A 17,542-nucleotide genomic window follows, 5' to 3' on the forward strand; every position below is an offset into this window, starting at 1 on the left:
TCCAGCAGAGGTGGGCATAAGATTGGAGAAAAATCCTGAGGAAGAAGCTGTTGACCCGACTGAGTATAGAAGAATGGTTGGGAGCCTAAGGTACTTGTGCAATACCAGACCTGACATTAGCTACAGTGTGGGCTTGGTCAGCAGATTTATGCAAAACCCCAGAGTATCTCATCTAAATGCTGTAAAGAGGATTCTAAGGTATTTAAAAGGTACCACTGAGTATGGAATTCTGCTACCTAAACATGGATCAGGAGGAGAGGGAAGAGTAATTGCTTACTCTGACTCTGACTGGTGTGGGGACAAGGGTGACAGGAAAAGCACAGCAGGATATGTGTTCTACTTTGATGGAGCACCTATCTCCTGGAGCTCGACTAAGGAACCTGTTGTAGCTCTGTCTTCATGTGAAGCAGAGTACATTGCGGCATGTGAAGCCACTTGTCAGGCAGCCTGGCTTGACTCACTGATGAAGGAGTTAAAGATTGAAGGGAGAGGGAAGGTCAGACTGCTTGTTGACAACAAGTCAGCCATTGACCTGACTAAGCACCCTACCTCACATGGTAGGAGCAAACATATCGAGACACGTTTTCATTTCATCAGAGAGCAAGTAAGCAAGAAGAAGCTAGAGGTGGTGTTCTGCAGATCTGAAGACCAGATTGCAGACATTTTCACCAAAGCACTAAAGGGGGAACGCTTTCTAAAGCTTAGAAAGCAGATCGGAGTGGAAAAGTTGAAGATTTCACCGATCAATCGGTGAAATGGCTTAAAAGTTTAGTTTTTCTTCAGAATCATGTTATCTTTACTGTTTCGTTTAGGAGGAGTGTTGGAAAATAAACAAAACAGAAGCTATTCTGTTACAGTGTGTGCGGTTGTGTATAAATAAGCATTGTATCATTCATTTACAAGTTAATAAAGTTTTGAGGTATTATTCAGTTTACCTGTGTGCATTTGTGAGTCTTTGACCGGTTGTTTCTCTGCATCCTGGTGTTGCTCAGCCGTGAGTGGTGGTGATCTCCAAAGGGGCTGAAACCCTAGCAAAGCTCGGGGTGCTTTCATTCTCTCTGATTCTCATTTTTCTCTGTCCACGTTCTGTCTCTCTCTCACTCTCACGTGCTCACATTACTTTTAAAGTAAAGTAATATCTGAGTGTGGGAAAATACAATTCTGCCCTTTTATTCTAATAGGAAAGACACACATAAGAATATTTTTGTACTTTTTGTTTTCTTTTGTTTTTGAATTAGTATTAAACCATAAGCGATTGAACATCTTTTTAGAGGTTGATCTCACCACCCAAATCATGTAATTTATCCTTTTCTTTGTAACATTATTTGGTTATTCAAATAATTTTTATTTTTTACCTTTTTCTTAATTTGTTTGGTCGAACTAATCAAATCATGATTTATAATTTTAATTGATTGGTAAAGTATTTTATAAATTAATATTTTCATAAAAGTTGAGATACACATTTTATGGAATTATGGAAATTATTTGACAAATTATCAATTAATATCTTTATGGAAATTATTGACAAATTATCCGTCAAATATAAACTTTATCTATAAACACATATCATATCATAGTAACCTTTGTGACAATGTTTTAAAATGTACTTCATCGTTTTCCTATTGTGTTTTAACCTATTTTAATGTATGATTGAATTTTTATTTATTGATTTTACTATCATTTTTAAATTTTAAGATGACACCTTTGATCATTTATATTATTATTATTTACTTAATGTTCACTTACTTTACCTATTTTTTCGATTATATTATTATTATTAGTTTCTTAATATTCACTTAGTTTACCTATATACGTATTTATTTTGATATAGAGATAAAAAGGTTAAAATATAAAATGTTATAAATATTCTATGAAATTAAATAAACTATTATATTTTATAATTTTTCTATAGCAACCATAAATAACATTTACAAAAGATAATGGGAAACTCAGATTTCCCATGATGAGAAATAACGGTTTGCCATCATAACCTTCACCCAAAGTGATTGCTTATTAAAACAAAAGCATAACTTTGGTTTTTTAAGGTTAATAATAAATTTAGTTCTTGAATGTCGGAAAATTTTTGATTTAATTATTAACACAACACAAAAAGTTTAATTTAATTTCTAAATCAGTAAACAATACAAAATTCATCCCAATAGCTTGATAGTAAAATAATTATGGATTCAGTGCCAAATGAATTTTTAAAATTTTTTAACAGTAAAGTAGTCCAACCAAATTTAAGAATAAGACATTAAAAGACTTGTTTTTTAAATATTTAATGATTAAATAAGATTTTTCATTGTTTCTAGGAGTAAATTGATGGAAGGAAATTGGTTATTTATTTTTATTTGGTTTTTTCTAATAGGGGTGTTGATATTTATTTTTGTTAGGAGATTCGGTTAGTGTTCTAGCGTTGGGGAAGTGAAGAGAGTTTGTGGATAATAATGTTGATAACTGTTAGGGAAGCTTCTTGTTCTTCTCCCCTCAATTTCTGGCTTAATCGTTTCAAACCAAAACCCTCTAAACCATTCAAAACATCCATTTGCCAAGCCAGTTTCTCTGTCCAAAGAACACCCACCCATTCATGGAAAACTCGGCATCTCTCAACCTGGTACGCAACTGCCTCTACCCACTTTTCATTCTTATTTGTTTTTTTGCTCAAACACTTATAATGGGTTGAATCTCTCCGCCAAATTTTCATTCCAATTATTTCTTCTTCAATGGGAACTCTTCAAAAGACAAACTTGAACAATTGGGCTCGTTAATTTTTTCCTTTTTTGATTGAATTCTGTCTTTGTCTGTTTTTGGTTCAGAAGTACCAGTTGCTTTTACCATTATCAATATGCTTCTTCGTTATTGTAACTTTTGGAGTGGAGAAATCTAGTGGTGTGGGGGGATCACTTTTATGTGTGAACTTTCCACTCCACTCAATGAATTAGGCATTTTCTGTTTCTTGGACCAAAGACTGTTGTGGTTGTGAATGTGATCATTGGCCAATTCAATTGTGTCTTCTACTCAGTGTTAGAGAAATCTACAGTCATTTAAATTTCTTCCGCCGTGTTTTTGCTTGTAATTATTTTGTCCCATGTGTGCTGTTTCAAACTCTGCAGCAGTGATGAAGCACACTTTGATCCCTTGGGTATCAACTCAAGTTTACCTTCTGCTCTGAATTCTACCTGGGAAAATCTGTTGTGCTTGTTTACACAACCATTTGAGAGTTCTTCGAGTACAGAAAAGGGAAAACCTAACAGCTCACAAGGGGTGGCAGGTGACATTTTTCTCTGTATCTTATTGAACCTGAATTATGTGTCTTTTTTATCTCTTACCAATAGAGGATTTTTCAATTGATTATTTATTTTGGCAATGCAGCTGCAATAGAGAATAGTTCAATAGATTTTGGTGACTTTTTTAAAGGTCCACTTCCAGGGAAGTTTCTCAAACTTTTAGGGTTTCTTGCCTTGTCACGGCTCGGAGTTTACATACCCCTAGGTGGAGTTAATAGGGATGCTTTTGTTGGAAATTTAGATCAGAACAGTTTGTTAAGCACTTTGGACTCGTTTTCTGGTGGTGGTATTGGTAGACTCGGGGTATGCTCCCTTGGTATTGTTCCCTTCATCAATGCACAGATTGTTTTCCAGCTTCTTGCACAAATATATCCCAAATTGCAAGATCTTCAAAAGAGAGAAGGTGAGGCTGGAAGAAAGAAAATTCTGCAGTACACTCGATATGCTTCAGTCGGATTTGCCATTGTGCAGGTCAGCAATTTGTGAAGTTTTGTTTGGGCAATTTCTTTTGCAAAAAATTACTTATGTTGTGCACTCACTTTTTTCAAAATGGAAAAAGAACGCAAGTGTATGTTGGAAGTGCTTATTGCTAATTGAGTTTTCTCTGAATTTTTGTGTTTGTTTCTCTTTCTTACTACAGGCAATCGGCCAAGTTCTTTACCTACGTCCCTATGTCAATGACTTTTCTGTAGAGTGGGTTCTTTCTTCTGTAATCTTATTGACTCTTGGCTCTGTGTTTACAACATATATTGGGGAACGAATTACAGACCTAAAACTTGGGAATGGCACCTCTCTTTTGATATTCACGAACATTATATCCTACTTGCCAGCTTCTTTTGGTAGGACAATTGCACAAGCATTTAATGATGCTAACTACGTTGGACTTGCTACCATTATAGTGTCCTTCGTCTTTTTGGTGGTTGGTATCGTTTATGTTCAGGTAAATACCATTTTCATAGTTATAATAGAGATCTATTTGAGTCAGCGAAGAGAAGTTGATCTCAAACAATGGCTTTCAGGAAGCAGAGAGAAAAATCCCTATTAACTATGCTTCTAGATACACCAGCAAAACCACTGGACTTGAAAAGTCCGCTTACCTACCCTTTAAGGTCCTTTCTCCATTTCACCAATTTATAGTTTTATCTTTTGTTAAATTTGTTTCTTCCATCTATTTATTTCATGTATTTTAACTATGCATGGAATTTATTTCATCCAACATCAAATTTGAGCTGGTAAATCTTCTACTGTCAGGTAAATAGCTCTGGAGTAATGCCTATAATCTTTTCTACGTCGTCATTAGCTCTTCCTGGTACTTTAGCACGCTTCACTGGTTTAACTGCTTTAAAGAAGGCTGCGGTGGCATTAAATCCAGGAGGTAATTGGTTGTTTCATGATAGGTTTCAACTTAGGATGGAAAGATTTTGAAGAAAGAATAAGGCTGTGAGACTTTGTTGTACAGTGTCTATTAGTCAGTGTAACCATGAAATAAATGAGGTATTGGAGAGACATCTCTCCTAGCAACTTCTGAGTCAGTTCTTAATTGTCTAAGTACCACCCGGTTTGCTCCTATTTGTAAGATATTCACTTACAACTGTGTTTCTCCTCTATAAGCAGTCACATACTCTCTTAATCACTGTTCTCTTGTCACTGCACTAGATTTATGTTAAGACTTTCGTGAAATGCCTTGCCCTGACATTCCGTGTTGATCTTGTGTATTTGACAAATACATAATGCAAACACTGGCATTGTTGTTGCCATACACTGTTGAAATGAATTTCAATTATGCTTTATTGTTCTTAAAACTTGTTTCTTTATAAATTGATGTTTTTTACTTAACTGGATATTTGTTGTAGGTTCCTTCTACCTTCCATTCAACATACTGTTGATAGCCTTCTTCAACTATTATTACACTTTCCTACAACTGGACCCTGATGATGTGAGTGAACAACTGAAACGACAAGGTGCTTCAATTCCACTCGTCAGACCAGGCAGAAGTACAGCTACATTTATCAAAACAGTAATTTCTTCCTTTTCTAGTTTTGCATTACATGATTTCCTTCTGATTATAACTTGTCTTTGTTCTCTTAAAAATATATTATATACCAATAAAACTTCTGATTATAACTTATCAAGTTTTGCTGATCTGATGAAAGTTTAAAATTGTCAGGATTGTGATATCGTTTTGTGAACGAGTGAAACTTAGTTTTTAGCTATTGAAAATTCAATTAACATTCTATATTGAACTCAAAACAAGTGAAACCATTGGCTTTCTCCATGGTGCAGGTTCTTAGTAGAATATCAGTTCTGGGTTCAACATTTTTGGCTATCTTGGCTGCTGGTCCAGCAGTTGTAGAACAGATCACTCACTTGACTGCATTTCGGGGATTTGCAGGAACTTCTGTTCTTATTCTTGTTGGTTGTGCAACAGACACGGCAAGAAAAGTTCAAGCTGAGATTATATCCCAAAAGTACAAGAACATAGAGTTCTATGATTTTGATAAATATTGACCGCTTAAAGGATTATTTACAAAACTAGAAAAGTTCTGCCACATGATTCTCCCCAGAGGAAATGCTGCTAAAAGCCACCCGTCGTACAACAGTGTAACTTACATTTTATATCGGCCTGTAAATAATGCTGTAGAGCAGCCATTTGCTTTATTTATAGTTGGAATGATTGCTCGAAAGTCAATCCGGTTTGGTGGTTTTGGTAGCATGTAGCACCCCGTCATCATTTGTTGCAATTAATTAGCGTATTATTGGCATTCCATTACCACGCAATCAGGTCGACAAATTAAGGGCTACGAGTAGCATTCAAAATGCAAGAGAACAACGATTTCACCTGCTCCTTTTTTTCACCCTTTTAACTATTAGAACCATTAAACAGAGTTTGATGCATACTTTGCACAATATTAATCAGCTTACTTAGATGAAAATTACATGTCAGATTACACACAACTGAGTGATACATCAAAATTACAATACATTAACATTACAGCCACTTGCTGAGTATAAACTTACATCCACCTTTGTATCTTTCTCATTAAAATTCATATCAACTACCAGCAAGGGTCTTTAGGCATGCCGGATTTGTAACCTACTGATTCATTATCCACACTGAAATATGTAGGTTGTTACAACTGAATCTGAAAACAAATGTCACTGACTAAGTGTAACTAATCATCATCGGCTTCGGCGGAAAAGTCGGGTTCTTCGGGCTTTGGTAACTTGGGCATGTCATCTTTAATTTTCAAGGCTCCTCTTCGTGTATTAGCAGCAAATCTCGAAGCAAGAATTGTTGCCCCAAGGTTCAATTTAGCTTGAGCTGAATTTGAACTGGCAGAATAGTCCTCATGTTCTCTCTCACTAGCTACTGTCTCATCTGAAGGAATGGATTCCCTCAAACCAAGGTCTTTCATAGATATCCTTTTCTTATATCGGCGCCAAGCAGCCTGTATAAAGCAGGCTGCCCAAGTCCTCCAATGGTGGGAATAAAATCGAAAAGTGTGCTGCAGCTTTTTACTGTGAAGGCGCCTAAATTGATTGGCAACAAACTTGAGGTCTTCAGCCCGAAGAGCAAAAGCCTCGACCTCACTTATGGCTTTAACTGTCCTGGTTGAAGAAGGCAAATTAATGGTTGATTTTGGGAGTAACGCCCAAGAGAGAAGCTCCTCGCCACAAAAATCTCCAGGTCTCAATATGATTGAGTTGAAGAAACCAGTACGGCCACCGTTGGTAGTAGAACTATCCAGTCTACCTCTAATGATAAAAAGCATTTCAGTCACGGGGTCACCCTCACGAACAATGTAGGTGCCTTGAGTGCTCAGAGACGATACCAGCCGCTCACATATTGCATCCAGAAGCTGATCATCCATCTGTGAGAAGAAGGGAACCTGAAAACGAAAAAAGTAATTTGTTTAAATACTTATAAAAGAGTAAATGTATATACTTATTAACATTCTACGTTCATTGGCATCAATGAGAATCAATCTCTCAATGCAACTTCTATTCTACCCTACAATAAGAAGCCCACTTGCTAATGTCAAACTCAAGACACAAGAAGATAATTCAAACTAAAGATGTACCTAATGCGTAAATCTTCAATACAGTAAAGCATTTTGTGAAACTTTACGCATTACAGCTCCTACTAAAGGAAATCATAAAATACGATATTTTGATAGAACTGGAAGAACGGTCTATATTAAGTTTCAAATTGTGGACATGAGCACAGAAAGATTTGTATAGAACTTAAAACAGTCAGCAGAAATCGTACTCTTCTAACAAGGTCTAAGCAAAGGTGTCTTTGAATATCACGGCGTAGATCAGCTGGTAATGCACGTAGAATGGTTTCCTCATCAACTCCACGAGTAGCAAGCCATTTATATTGAACAAATCGTCCAACACGACTTCTCAAATCTTCAGGGAGTTGGCGATGCTTCATCCATTCTTCTGTGTCCCTTCGCTTGAGCCTCCACTCCTCAAGCCTTATAGTGATAGATTGCAAATATGTCTAGCCAAAGAAAAAACCTCAATGCAGAATCAAATTAAACAAAAAAAAACAACTAAACACTGCATTATATTAGTATAGTAGATTGCAAATGATTCTAATCGAGTCTATCAGCTCATTTGACCTTGTGTTACGTAGCACATAGTAGTATATTAGATTGCTAATGATTCTAATAAAGTCTAACAGCTCATTTGGCCTTGTGTTACGTAGCACATAGTATAGTAGATTGCTAATGATTCTAATAAAGTCTAACAGCTCATTTGGCCTTGTGTTTTGTAGCCCATATATCCCTTTGTTAAAAAACCACGTTGGGAGAAGTCCCAAAAAATTCTAGAAATTTCTAATTCTCCACTCTACCTGAAATAGGTAGCAAGTGAAGTTTGTTTTAAATTCTTGATAATTTAGATATTAATTATTTGTACACTGAAAACAAATTATATGCAAATACCTGCATGTTCCCAATCAAATGGGAAAATAATACAAGACCTAAGATAGCAATGACAATGGCGAATGATGTTTCCCCAATAAACGTGCTAGTTTCTAGGTTTTGCCCATAAGAACTGCAACAAAAAAAATTAAGAAAATGAGCATCAACAAACTATCATTTATCTCTAAAATATTAAAATTAAGACATAACAAACTCCCTACCAGCGCTACATACAATTTCAGAGTCTACTCAAGTTTAGCACATCTTATAGTTATTTTATTCTTATCCATTACATATAAGAGCATTCTCATCCCTATACCAACTTAATTGTTAGACCTAGATGATCTGATAAGATCTTACATTAACTTATCAAGACAGTTTAGGCTTATAAAGAGATAGCGTCTTATAAAGCTTAGGCTTCTATCACCTTATATGCCAGATTAGTAAGAATGAGTCAGGCCTCAATCATTAGTATTGGGAAAAAACTAAGTCCAATAATATTAACTACAAATAGTGTCAATCCTGCAAGTACGGAGAACATTGCAAGCTGATGTGGATGCTGAATCAGGTGAGGCACGGATCACTGCCACATTGTGATGAAAATTGTCAAGTTGAAGGATTTGCACTGCGTGAATCCTTTCCATCTTGTGAAGCTAGAATTTGACAGTCCATTGCTGTCTGAAAAATGACCTGAACAGACCCAAAAACAAAGCTCAACACTCATGACCTTTATGCTCCGCTAGGGTCCCCATCACAAATCAGAAATGAAGGAGACCCATGAGTCAAAGGTGCATGCGCCTCTTGACATTGCTGCTGTTGAGCATCCATCACTGTCATCACCGACAACCATTGAAGCACTGATGCTAACCTTCATTGTCAACAGCATCCCAACACTCATGAGTCACAACCATCGTCTTCAGTATTTCCTTGTTTTGGGTTCTCTCTATTCCACTCACACTCACTACCTGTTCTGATCACTTCTCTTGCTAATCTACTCACTTCCGTTGTTCTACTTGCTTCTTCCATTCTTGCTGGAGTTGTCTATTCTGTGCAGAATTTGAAGGAAAAAAATGGCATCAGCTGAAGGTGGTTCAAGTCACACTCCTAAAAGAGGAAGTGGAATTGGAGCAAGCACTGACACTGCATGGAGTCATTGTGTCTCAATTGATGGGAAAGCAAAAAATGTTAAAGTAAATATTGAGAAAGTATTAACATGTGAAATTTACTGATTGAAGCATCATCTAACAGGAACTTCAAAGGATGTCTTGAAGATGCTAAAAAGATAATGCTGGATGTGGTTTATCAGCTGCAGAAAATTTTGATAAAAAAATAAAAATGAACAGAATTTGAATGGGAGAGTAGTACGGCTGATTCAGAAAATGCTGGAAAAAGACTAAGGCAAGAAGAAGAGAATAATGACTCATCAAATATTTTCGAGAAAAGGGGCAGTCAAACTATTATCAATGCCGATTTTAGAAAAAGTGCTAGAAAGGATGCATGTCAAAAAATTGCTCTATTTTTCTACATCAATGCTATTCCATTTAGTGAAGAAAAGAGTGAGGAGTTCAAGAGGATACTTGAGTTGGTTGTCAAACATGATGTCAGATTTAAGTGGCCAAACATACCATACATAAGGGTGAAATATCTGAAGCAAGCAGCTGACAAGACCAATCAGATTTTGGAAGAACATAAACTGTTTTGGATATAGGTGCACAATAATAACATATGGATGGACCGCTAGAAAGAGAAAGACGATATTTAATTATCTGGTACATACTCCGGGGATTGTCTTTTGGAATTCTATTGATGCTTCTAACATATGTAAGACAACCAAAAAATTTGCAGGATGATAGATGATTTTGTTTAGGAGGTTGGAGAAGAGAATGTGATCCAAATTCTACTAATAATGCAACAAACTACAATAATGCAAAAGAGAGAAAAGTTATATTGGACACCTTTTGCAGCTCATTACATTGATTTAAAGATGGAAGGTTCTGAGAAGAAAATTCCACTCCATCATGAGAAAATAGCGAATGATAAAAGTGTACTGTCCCGATCGTCTGGGATCCGACCCGATACTCGAAGATGGATAGAACACCCAAAGGCTGATCCAAAGTTTATGGGCCCAGAAATTGGGCCTAAGTCCTTCTTATAACTAGTTTTGATTTAATTAATAAATCTTATAGTATAGGAAATATTTAGCAAAAGATAAAAGTGTTTATATTTTGTTATTATCTTTGTATTTTGTAACTGAAATATTATCTTCTTATTTGGAAGATAAATTATTTGTAGCCACTTTATTCATAAACAGAAAGACACACCAAAGGTTAAGGCACTTGAATTTTCTGGCTTGAACCTTTGTTAACTTTGAGATAAATTATACAATCTCTATATTTGTTCTCCGGTTTAGGACACCCAACTTTTTACTAGAACATAAGAAAATTACAACCTACATCTATTTAAGAACTGGTTTTATTTCCTTGTTGCACAAATTTACTGAAGAGACAGATTTAATAAGACAAGCCAACACTAGTTTTGCCACTTCTTATTTGACTTTGGAATGTTCACTTATTAGGATGTTCACATCAAAGGCATGGCAATCTAGTCAATTTGTAAAGAATAGAGATGGAGGGCTCATGAAAAATTCAACATTGGATATGGGATTTTGGAAAAATATTTTGAATTCCATGAGGGGTGTTCTTTGCCTAATTAAGGTGTTGTGAATGGCATATTCACATGAGAAACCAGCCATTGGATTTAATTATGAAGAAATGGATATTGGTAAAGAGAAGATACAAAGTCTCTTCAATGGAGTTAGTAAAAGGTAATAAAAACTAATTACCTTTCACTTATTTGATTTTCTAATTTATTTTTTAGAATTATAGACTTTATTATTTATTGTTATCTAACTTAGCTACACTCCCATTTGATAAATCATTGATCAAGGATGGGACAACCAATTGCATAGGCAATTGCATGGCGCAGGATATTATCTTAATCCCATGTTGCACTATAATGTAGTGTTTAAAGCTAATTATAAAGTGAAGGGTGGAATATATCATATATGATTGTTTAGAGAGGTTGGTGGGAGACACTAATGAGTTTAGTAAGATTGATGCTCAGACTGAAAGTTTCAAGAGCATATTTGGATTTTTTTTGGTAGTCTAATAGCTCAACATGCACTCAAAACCAAAACTCCAGCAAAATGGAGGGAATCATATGGTGATCAACATAAAAATTAAAAAAGGTTTGCTATTAGAGTATTGAGTTTGACTTGTAGTTCATCCGGGTGTGAGGGTAATTAAAGTGCTTTTGAGAGAGTAAGAATTCAAATTATGAAATTGATTCTATAATTATTTACCTATACCATCTAGTAGCCTAGTATGATGTGTTACCTAATTTTATGATTATAAAGGTTCACACCTAGAAAAGAAATCGTTTAAAGCAAAAGACCGTGAATGATTTGGCATTTGTGATGGCCAATTCAAGATTGAGCAAGAAGGAAGTTAGGAAAACAAATTACTATAGCATTGATGATCTAGCTTTTGATGATGAATGGACTATAGAGGAGAATGAAGCAAATTCAACTTTAGATGCTTCAAATGAAGACATCTTAGTTGAAGTTGGAGTAGATGAAGATGCTAGTGGTGGTACTGCTGATGGATGATTTGGAGGTTCCTCCAATTGCTAATAATGAAAATGAAGATATCGTGGAGCAGGCTGACTATCCTACTTTTAATATGAACCTTGGATAGTTTCTTGGCATTAAACATCTATGAATTTATTAGTCATTTTATTTATGAGTAATTTTATGAATTGACAATCTATTTTTAGTTGTGTTATGCATTGATCTTACTACTTGAGACTTATTATGAGCTATTAGTTGTCATCTCTATTATTCTTAATGCATGCACATGTATACGGACATAATTTTTTGTATACTCAACTCTTACAATTAGTTGCAATCTTCAAGCTTCGATTTCTTATCTCCCTTTCCAATCCTTTTACGATTCTGAAGTTTGACAACATTGGTGGTGTGACAGAAATTCACAATAGAATTCAGTTTCAAAGGGTTTATTAGACTGAAAGGAGAGCTCGATGAGCTTTTACAGTGATGAAAGAAAGATCAGAGCCTAAGCAACTCCAAAAAAATATCCACATCCAGCTTATATGCCAAACAAACCACAATGTTCATTTCCCCAACTCCCATGCTCACTTATTAAATACCCAATTGCTATCATGTGTCACTTATCCTGACTGCTAGTCAACTGCAATTCTTACTCCTTCACAGAATGGACATACCATATTGTGAGCACTTTTAGCTACAAGTCCAGTATATGGATCTATTCCTCCAGTATATCCTTTACCAATTGGCCTAGAACCATATCGAGGAGCTACATCAATACCTAAACTAGATTATTACTATGAACAGTTATTTAGAGCTTTGGACCATAAAACACATCTATCACATCTAACATGGATATGAACTAATTTCACACTGTTTTGAGTACTGACAATCTCTTTCCTCTGCTTCTCCATCTTAAACCTTATAAGTTTTACGCTAGCATTGCAGTCAGCATTATCTAGAGATGAAGTACATCTCAAGGTGAACTAATTCAACAAAACATTAAGACGCACCAATTATAAAATTAATTTTTGGTACTCATGGATATACAAGTCATACCTTAATTGTTGCAGTCCCCACCATAAACAATAAAGGTATTTTGGAATAAAGGCTGAAGAAACAACATGTTTCTTTACTGCATTTTCAAATATTCCAAACTTGAAATTAATATCCTTATTATTGGGATCACAGCTGCTAAACACATTAGTACTATTTGCCCATAACTTGCGCAGCTCAACATTCAAAGAACTGCAGTCCAGGTAGCCAAAACAATTTTCAGGATTTTGTTCCTTTTTGCAAAAGGATTTCAAACAAGTAGTGTATCGGTCCACAGATAGAAGATACCAAGATGCCCCTAGAACCTGCAATAACAGAAATGGAAACATACTGTTAATTTCTTATAGCAGAAAACTAGACTTAAGTCAATAAGATTCAAACTTCAAAGAGTTCAGATGTGGTGCAGCTGGGTGTGTTTGTGTGTGTGCTTGTGTGTGAGTGTGTGCGTGTGTCTGTGTGTGTGTGTGAGAGAGAGAGAGAGAGAGGAGAGAATTTAAAAATTGAATCATCAAACCAGTGGAAACTTCATACGTGGCTAGCTAACATATACAGCAGCAAGTTATATGCAGCTCCTGCCCAAGCAGTCTTCGTAACCACTCCTGTCGCTTTGATTATTTGAGAACTTAACGGAAAAATCAAATATAATCTTGGAACATATTGGAGCAAAACAATCAATGCAAGCGCATTATTCTTGTGATCAGTCTGAGGGCTTCTTGTTGCTGGGATAATAAACCAGATGACCATCTGAAAGAGAAAAAAGTTCGATAAGCTCCCTCACCTGCAAAATACTTCAAAATTTACACCAACTAAACTGCTCTGATTATATAACTTTTCGACTAAATATTTTCCTCAATTATCTCTATCTCCATTTCTATGGTACAAATCAACAGCGAGAGAAGTTTGCAATAAAGTAATACGGTGTAAATGATCCAGCAGTGCCACACTAGAACAACACACCTGGGGTAGAGGGAGTGTAGCAATAAAATCAATGAAGAAATCAGATCTGAAATATCTTCTTGCAATCTTCTTTGGGTCCATGACAAGTTCTCCCCTGCCAAATACCCGTGAGCTGGGTGCCACATATGCGGTCCTGAACTTAATTATCAGGTGCAACAGATAAAAGAGGTCCGCAATAGTGCGCAGAAAGGTCACAACAATGCGCAATGTTAGGTCTGTCCTTACACATGAAGACCCTGCATTTTCTATCACACTAGGCAAATAAAAGTACAATGGATCAACAAAAAGAGCCACCAAGCATGAAACTATGAAGACCCGGTTCCATTTCAACACAATCTCACTACCAGGGTCAAGTATTCTTTTACGCCACGGCTCATGGTCCTCCGGGAATACCTTCGATCCACTAATTCTAAATGTTTCAACAATTCTATTTTTGCCCAATGGCAGCAAATTGCTAGGTTTAAGCGCTGGAGGCTCAGCTGCTCCCCACAGCGATTTTTTATGCTTTTTACCATCCGAGTAGAACCTAAAATGGTAAACTCTTAGAACACACAAAGCAATGTTCTCAAATGGTAAGAAAAATAAAACCGTTGAAGAAACAGAATTGATTTATTTGCAGTGAATGAATGAGTTTGAACAGTACCGAGTAGGGAAATGAAAAAGTAAAAAGAAATGAAAATCTTCAGTTAAATTCACGCATTAGAGAGGAATTCGTGGAGGAAGCTTGAAGCTTTAGCAATTAATCGATGGAGTCGTAACAAATTAAGATACCTGACAAGCTTTCCCTTTTTCAATTCCATGGGAAAGAAGAAGCTGAATTGTATCCTTTAAAGCCCTAACATGGAATCAGAATCAGAGGTTCAACAGAGTGGGATCTTTCACTGAAACCGCAAATTCAGACTTCAATCGACAATTTTAGTCAACAATTGTTGACTAGAGCTTCAACGTTGGTAAAGGAACGTATTAATAATGCAGAGACCAAACGTCGTCGTCATTGTCACTGATAAGTTAGTCCAAATAGTCACATCCACTTAATTCCGTCGAAAAACCCGACCCGTTAAACTAGGCTTTGTCTAAGGTGAAGTCGATTTTAAGTGGATTTTGAACAAAGTGGATAATTTTTATAGCTTAAATTAGTAAGGTGATTAATATATGAATAATTTTTATTTTAAATGTTAAGTTGGAAATCTGAAAAATGGAACATATCCATCCTTTTAAGTTTTTTTTCTTATTGTTTTTGTCAAATTGAAACATGATCTTAATTTTTAAAATATGTTCATTAAGATAGATTTAAAAATATTTTAGAAATAGAAATAGGTTAAAAGACTAATATCCGGAAAAATTTATATATATATATATATATATAATAAATACTTCTTAGGACTTAAACTAAAATTTTATAATTCCTTAGTCAAACAATTCAGGAAATTAATTCATTAAGCGCTCAAGAATAAAATTAAGTAATATATTAAAAACGTATAATTAATTTGAGCTTAGTATTAAAAATACTACCAATTTGGGTCAATAGTTAATGGAGTAACAAATTCACCATGAAAAAAAGTCCTCGTCATTGACAACTTTAACGTTTTTTTAATAAAGTTTTCACTTTAGTGGCAACTTCAATTTTCTTTTTTCCTTTTACGAATTCCATTACGTTTAACTTTATATATATATAGGGGTTTGCTAACGCGCGTACGCCTGTTTTTCAGTTGGTACATTTTAGCAATGTGTACCGGATTTTAGTAGACAAAAATACCCTTATATATCATGGATTCTAAGTTTTAAGGTTAAGGGTATTTTAATAATTTTCATTCTCAAAACTTAAAAAAAAAAAAAGAAACCCCCCAAACCCTTACTCACCTCTCTCATTCTTCTCAATCCTTTCTCTTTCATCTCTCACACTCCAACCTTTTCTCTGTCATCCCTACTGTAACCCCAATTGAAAAAATCAGAAACACTTGCTTTTAAACAATTTGTCTTTCTAAAAAGTTGAGTCATTGACATATTCACCTTGAGGCAAAGGTTCATTCAAGATCTCTTCAATTTCACCATCTTCACTAATTTCTCTAATTTCATCATGTGCATACGTTGAATCATCATCTCTAAAAAATCCTCCAGGCCAATTACCAATTCTTTCGGATGTCATTATGCTTGTGAAAATTAGATAAAATTAGATAAGACAAAAATTATAAAATAAAAACTCATTATAAAATCATTTTTTGTAAGAAATTGTTTAACAACAAGTATTTCTGATTTTTTTCAGGTCAATTACCAATTCCTTTATGCTTGTGAAAATTGGATAAAATTATATAAGACAAAAATTATAAGATCAAAACTCATTATAAAATCATTTTTTTGTAAGATTGTTTAATGGCAAGTGTTTATGATTTTTTCATTTGGGGCTACAGTAGGGTGTTTCTGATTTTTTCAATTGGGGCTACAGTAGGGATGACAGAGAAAAGATTGGAGTGAGAAAGATGAAAGAGAAAGGGTTGAGAGGAATCAGAGAGGTGAGTAAGAGTTTGGGGGTTTCTTTTTTTTTTTTAGTTTTGAGAATGAAAATTATTAAAATACCCTTAACCTTAGAACTTAGAATCCATGGTATATAAGGATATTTTTGTCTATTAAAACCCGGTACACATTGCTAAAATGTACCAACTGAAAAACAGGCGTACGCGCGTTAGCAAACCCCATATATATATATATATATATATATATATATATATATATATATATATATATATATATATATATATATATATATATATATATATATATATATATATATATATATATATCAATTAAATTTTTCTATTAATTTAATTAGAATCAAAACTAATAATACATATACTTTTTTTATTCTTATTAAAAATAATTGTCACGTGTATATAATACTATTCGTATACGTGTATTTTTCTAACAATATTTAATATTTAATAATAAAATTATTTACTTTATATATATATGATTATTTGAAATGTATATTTTTACTTTATATATGATCTTACTTTAACTTTTGATATACAAAAGCAATGGTAATTTTATTGTGTTTCATTCTTATTGTATATTCTTATTTGTTAGAGAAAGTAACAATGTAGAAATATGCTTCACAAATAACATGAATTATAACTATGCAATATATGTTCTTGTAGCGATTTAAGAGAAAGGTAACAATTTGACACAAAGGAAAAAATAGCTTAACTTAATACAACCAAACTAAAAACTCACTTTTGAAAAACATATATTTGATGTACAATATTGACTATTTAACTTTAAATAGTTGCTTAAGATGGAAGAGATGACTGTAGTCCACATAGCTGTAATTTATTACAAATGTTGGTACGTAGTGATCAACGATGGTCGTTGAATATGTAAAGAAAAAGATATTTCGTACAAATTTTTTATAACATTTTGATGATATATGTGTCATTTTTTTTATTGATTTATTATTTATTTTTTATTAAATTGATATGTTCTAAACTCAATAAAAAAAATAGCATATATAGTGTGAGAATCTAAAAAAGCTGATAGGGTATTAAGTAAATGAAAACAAAATTTCTTTCTTAAAAACACATTTTAGAACATCTTGGTTCATTAGCCAAGCCCTACTCTCTTTCTCTAGAACTCAGCTCTTCCAAGTTCTCTAACTTCTCTCTACCAAATCTCTTCATTGAGTCGTTTGTTTT

General features: G+C 34.4%; 2 protein-coding genes and 1 pseudogene across 3 annotated transcripts; 2 read left to right on the plus strand and 1 right to left on the minus strand.

Moving 5' to 3' along the window:
• The first annotated feature begins 2,396 nt into the window (after positions 1 to 2,396).
• Positions 2,397 to 5,976, plus strand: SCY1 (SECY homolog 1). Of its 2 annotated transcripts, none has more exons than XM_047309739.2 (8): positions 2,397 to 2,614; positions 3,117 to 3,271; positions 3,373 to 3,758; positions 3,928 to 4,227; positions 4,307 to 4,396; positions 4,539 to 4,662; positions 5,141 to 5,304; positions 5,571 to 5,976. In XM_047309739.2, the coding sequence occupies exons 1-8, from the start codon at positions 2,448 to 2,450 to the stop codon at positions 5,793 to 5,795; spliced, it is 1,611 nt and encodes a 536-aa protein (XP_047165695.1). In that variant the 5' UTR covers positions 2,397 to 2,447; the 3' UTR covers positions 5,796 to 5,976. The 2 variants fall into 2 exon arrangements, with proteins under 2 accessions (XP_047165695.1, XP_047165694.1); XM_047309738.2 differs by having other exon boundaries at positions 2,398 to 2,614; positions 3,114 to 3,271.
• A 209-nt stretch (positions 5,977 to 6,185) lies between these two features.
• LOC124834909 (cyclic nucleotide-gated ion channel 17-like) lies at positions 6,186 to 14,872 on the minus strand. The gene is made up of 7 exons (XM_088106004.1): positions 14,628 to 14,872; positions 13,857 to 14,382; positions 13,431 to 13,643; positions 12,903 to 13,204; positions 8,240 to 8,351; positions 7,558 to 7,794; positions 6,186 to 7,177 (listed from the first exon to the last, which is right to left on the minus strand). Exons 1-7 carry the CDS (start codon positions 14,654 to 14,656, stop codon positions 6,461 to 6,463), a joined length of 2,136 nt encoding a protein of 711 aa, XP_087962130.1. The 5' UTR covers positions 14,657 to 14,872; the 3' UTR covers positions 6,186 to 6,460.
• Positions 9,271 to 12,895, plus strand: LOC148203344 (uncharacterized; annotated as a pseudogene).
• Positions 14,873 to 17,542: the final 2,670 nt, after the last annotated feature.

Source organism: Vigna umbellata, chromosome 2, assembly GCF_029865625.1.
Source record: "Vigna umbellata cultivar VRB3 chromosome 2, Vumbellata_1.0, whole genome shotgun sequence".
Classification (NCBI taxonomy): Eukaryota; Viridiplantae; Streptophyta; class Magnoliopsida; order Fabales; family Fabaceae; genus Vigna; species Vigna umbellata.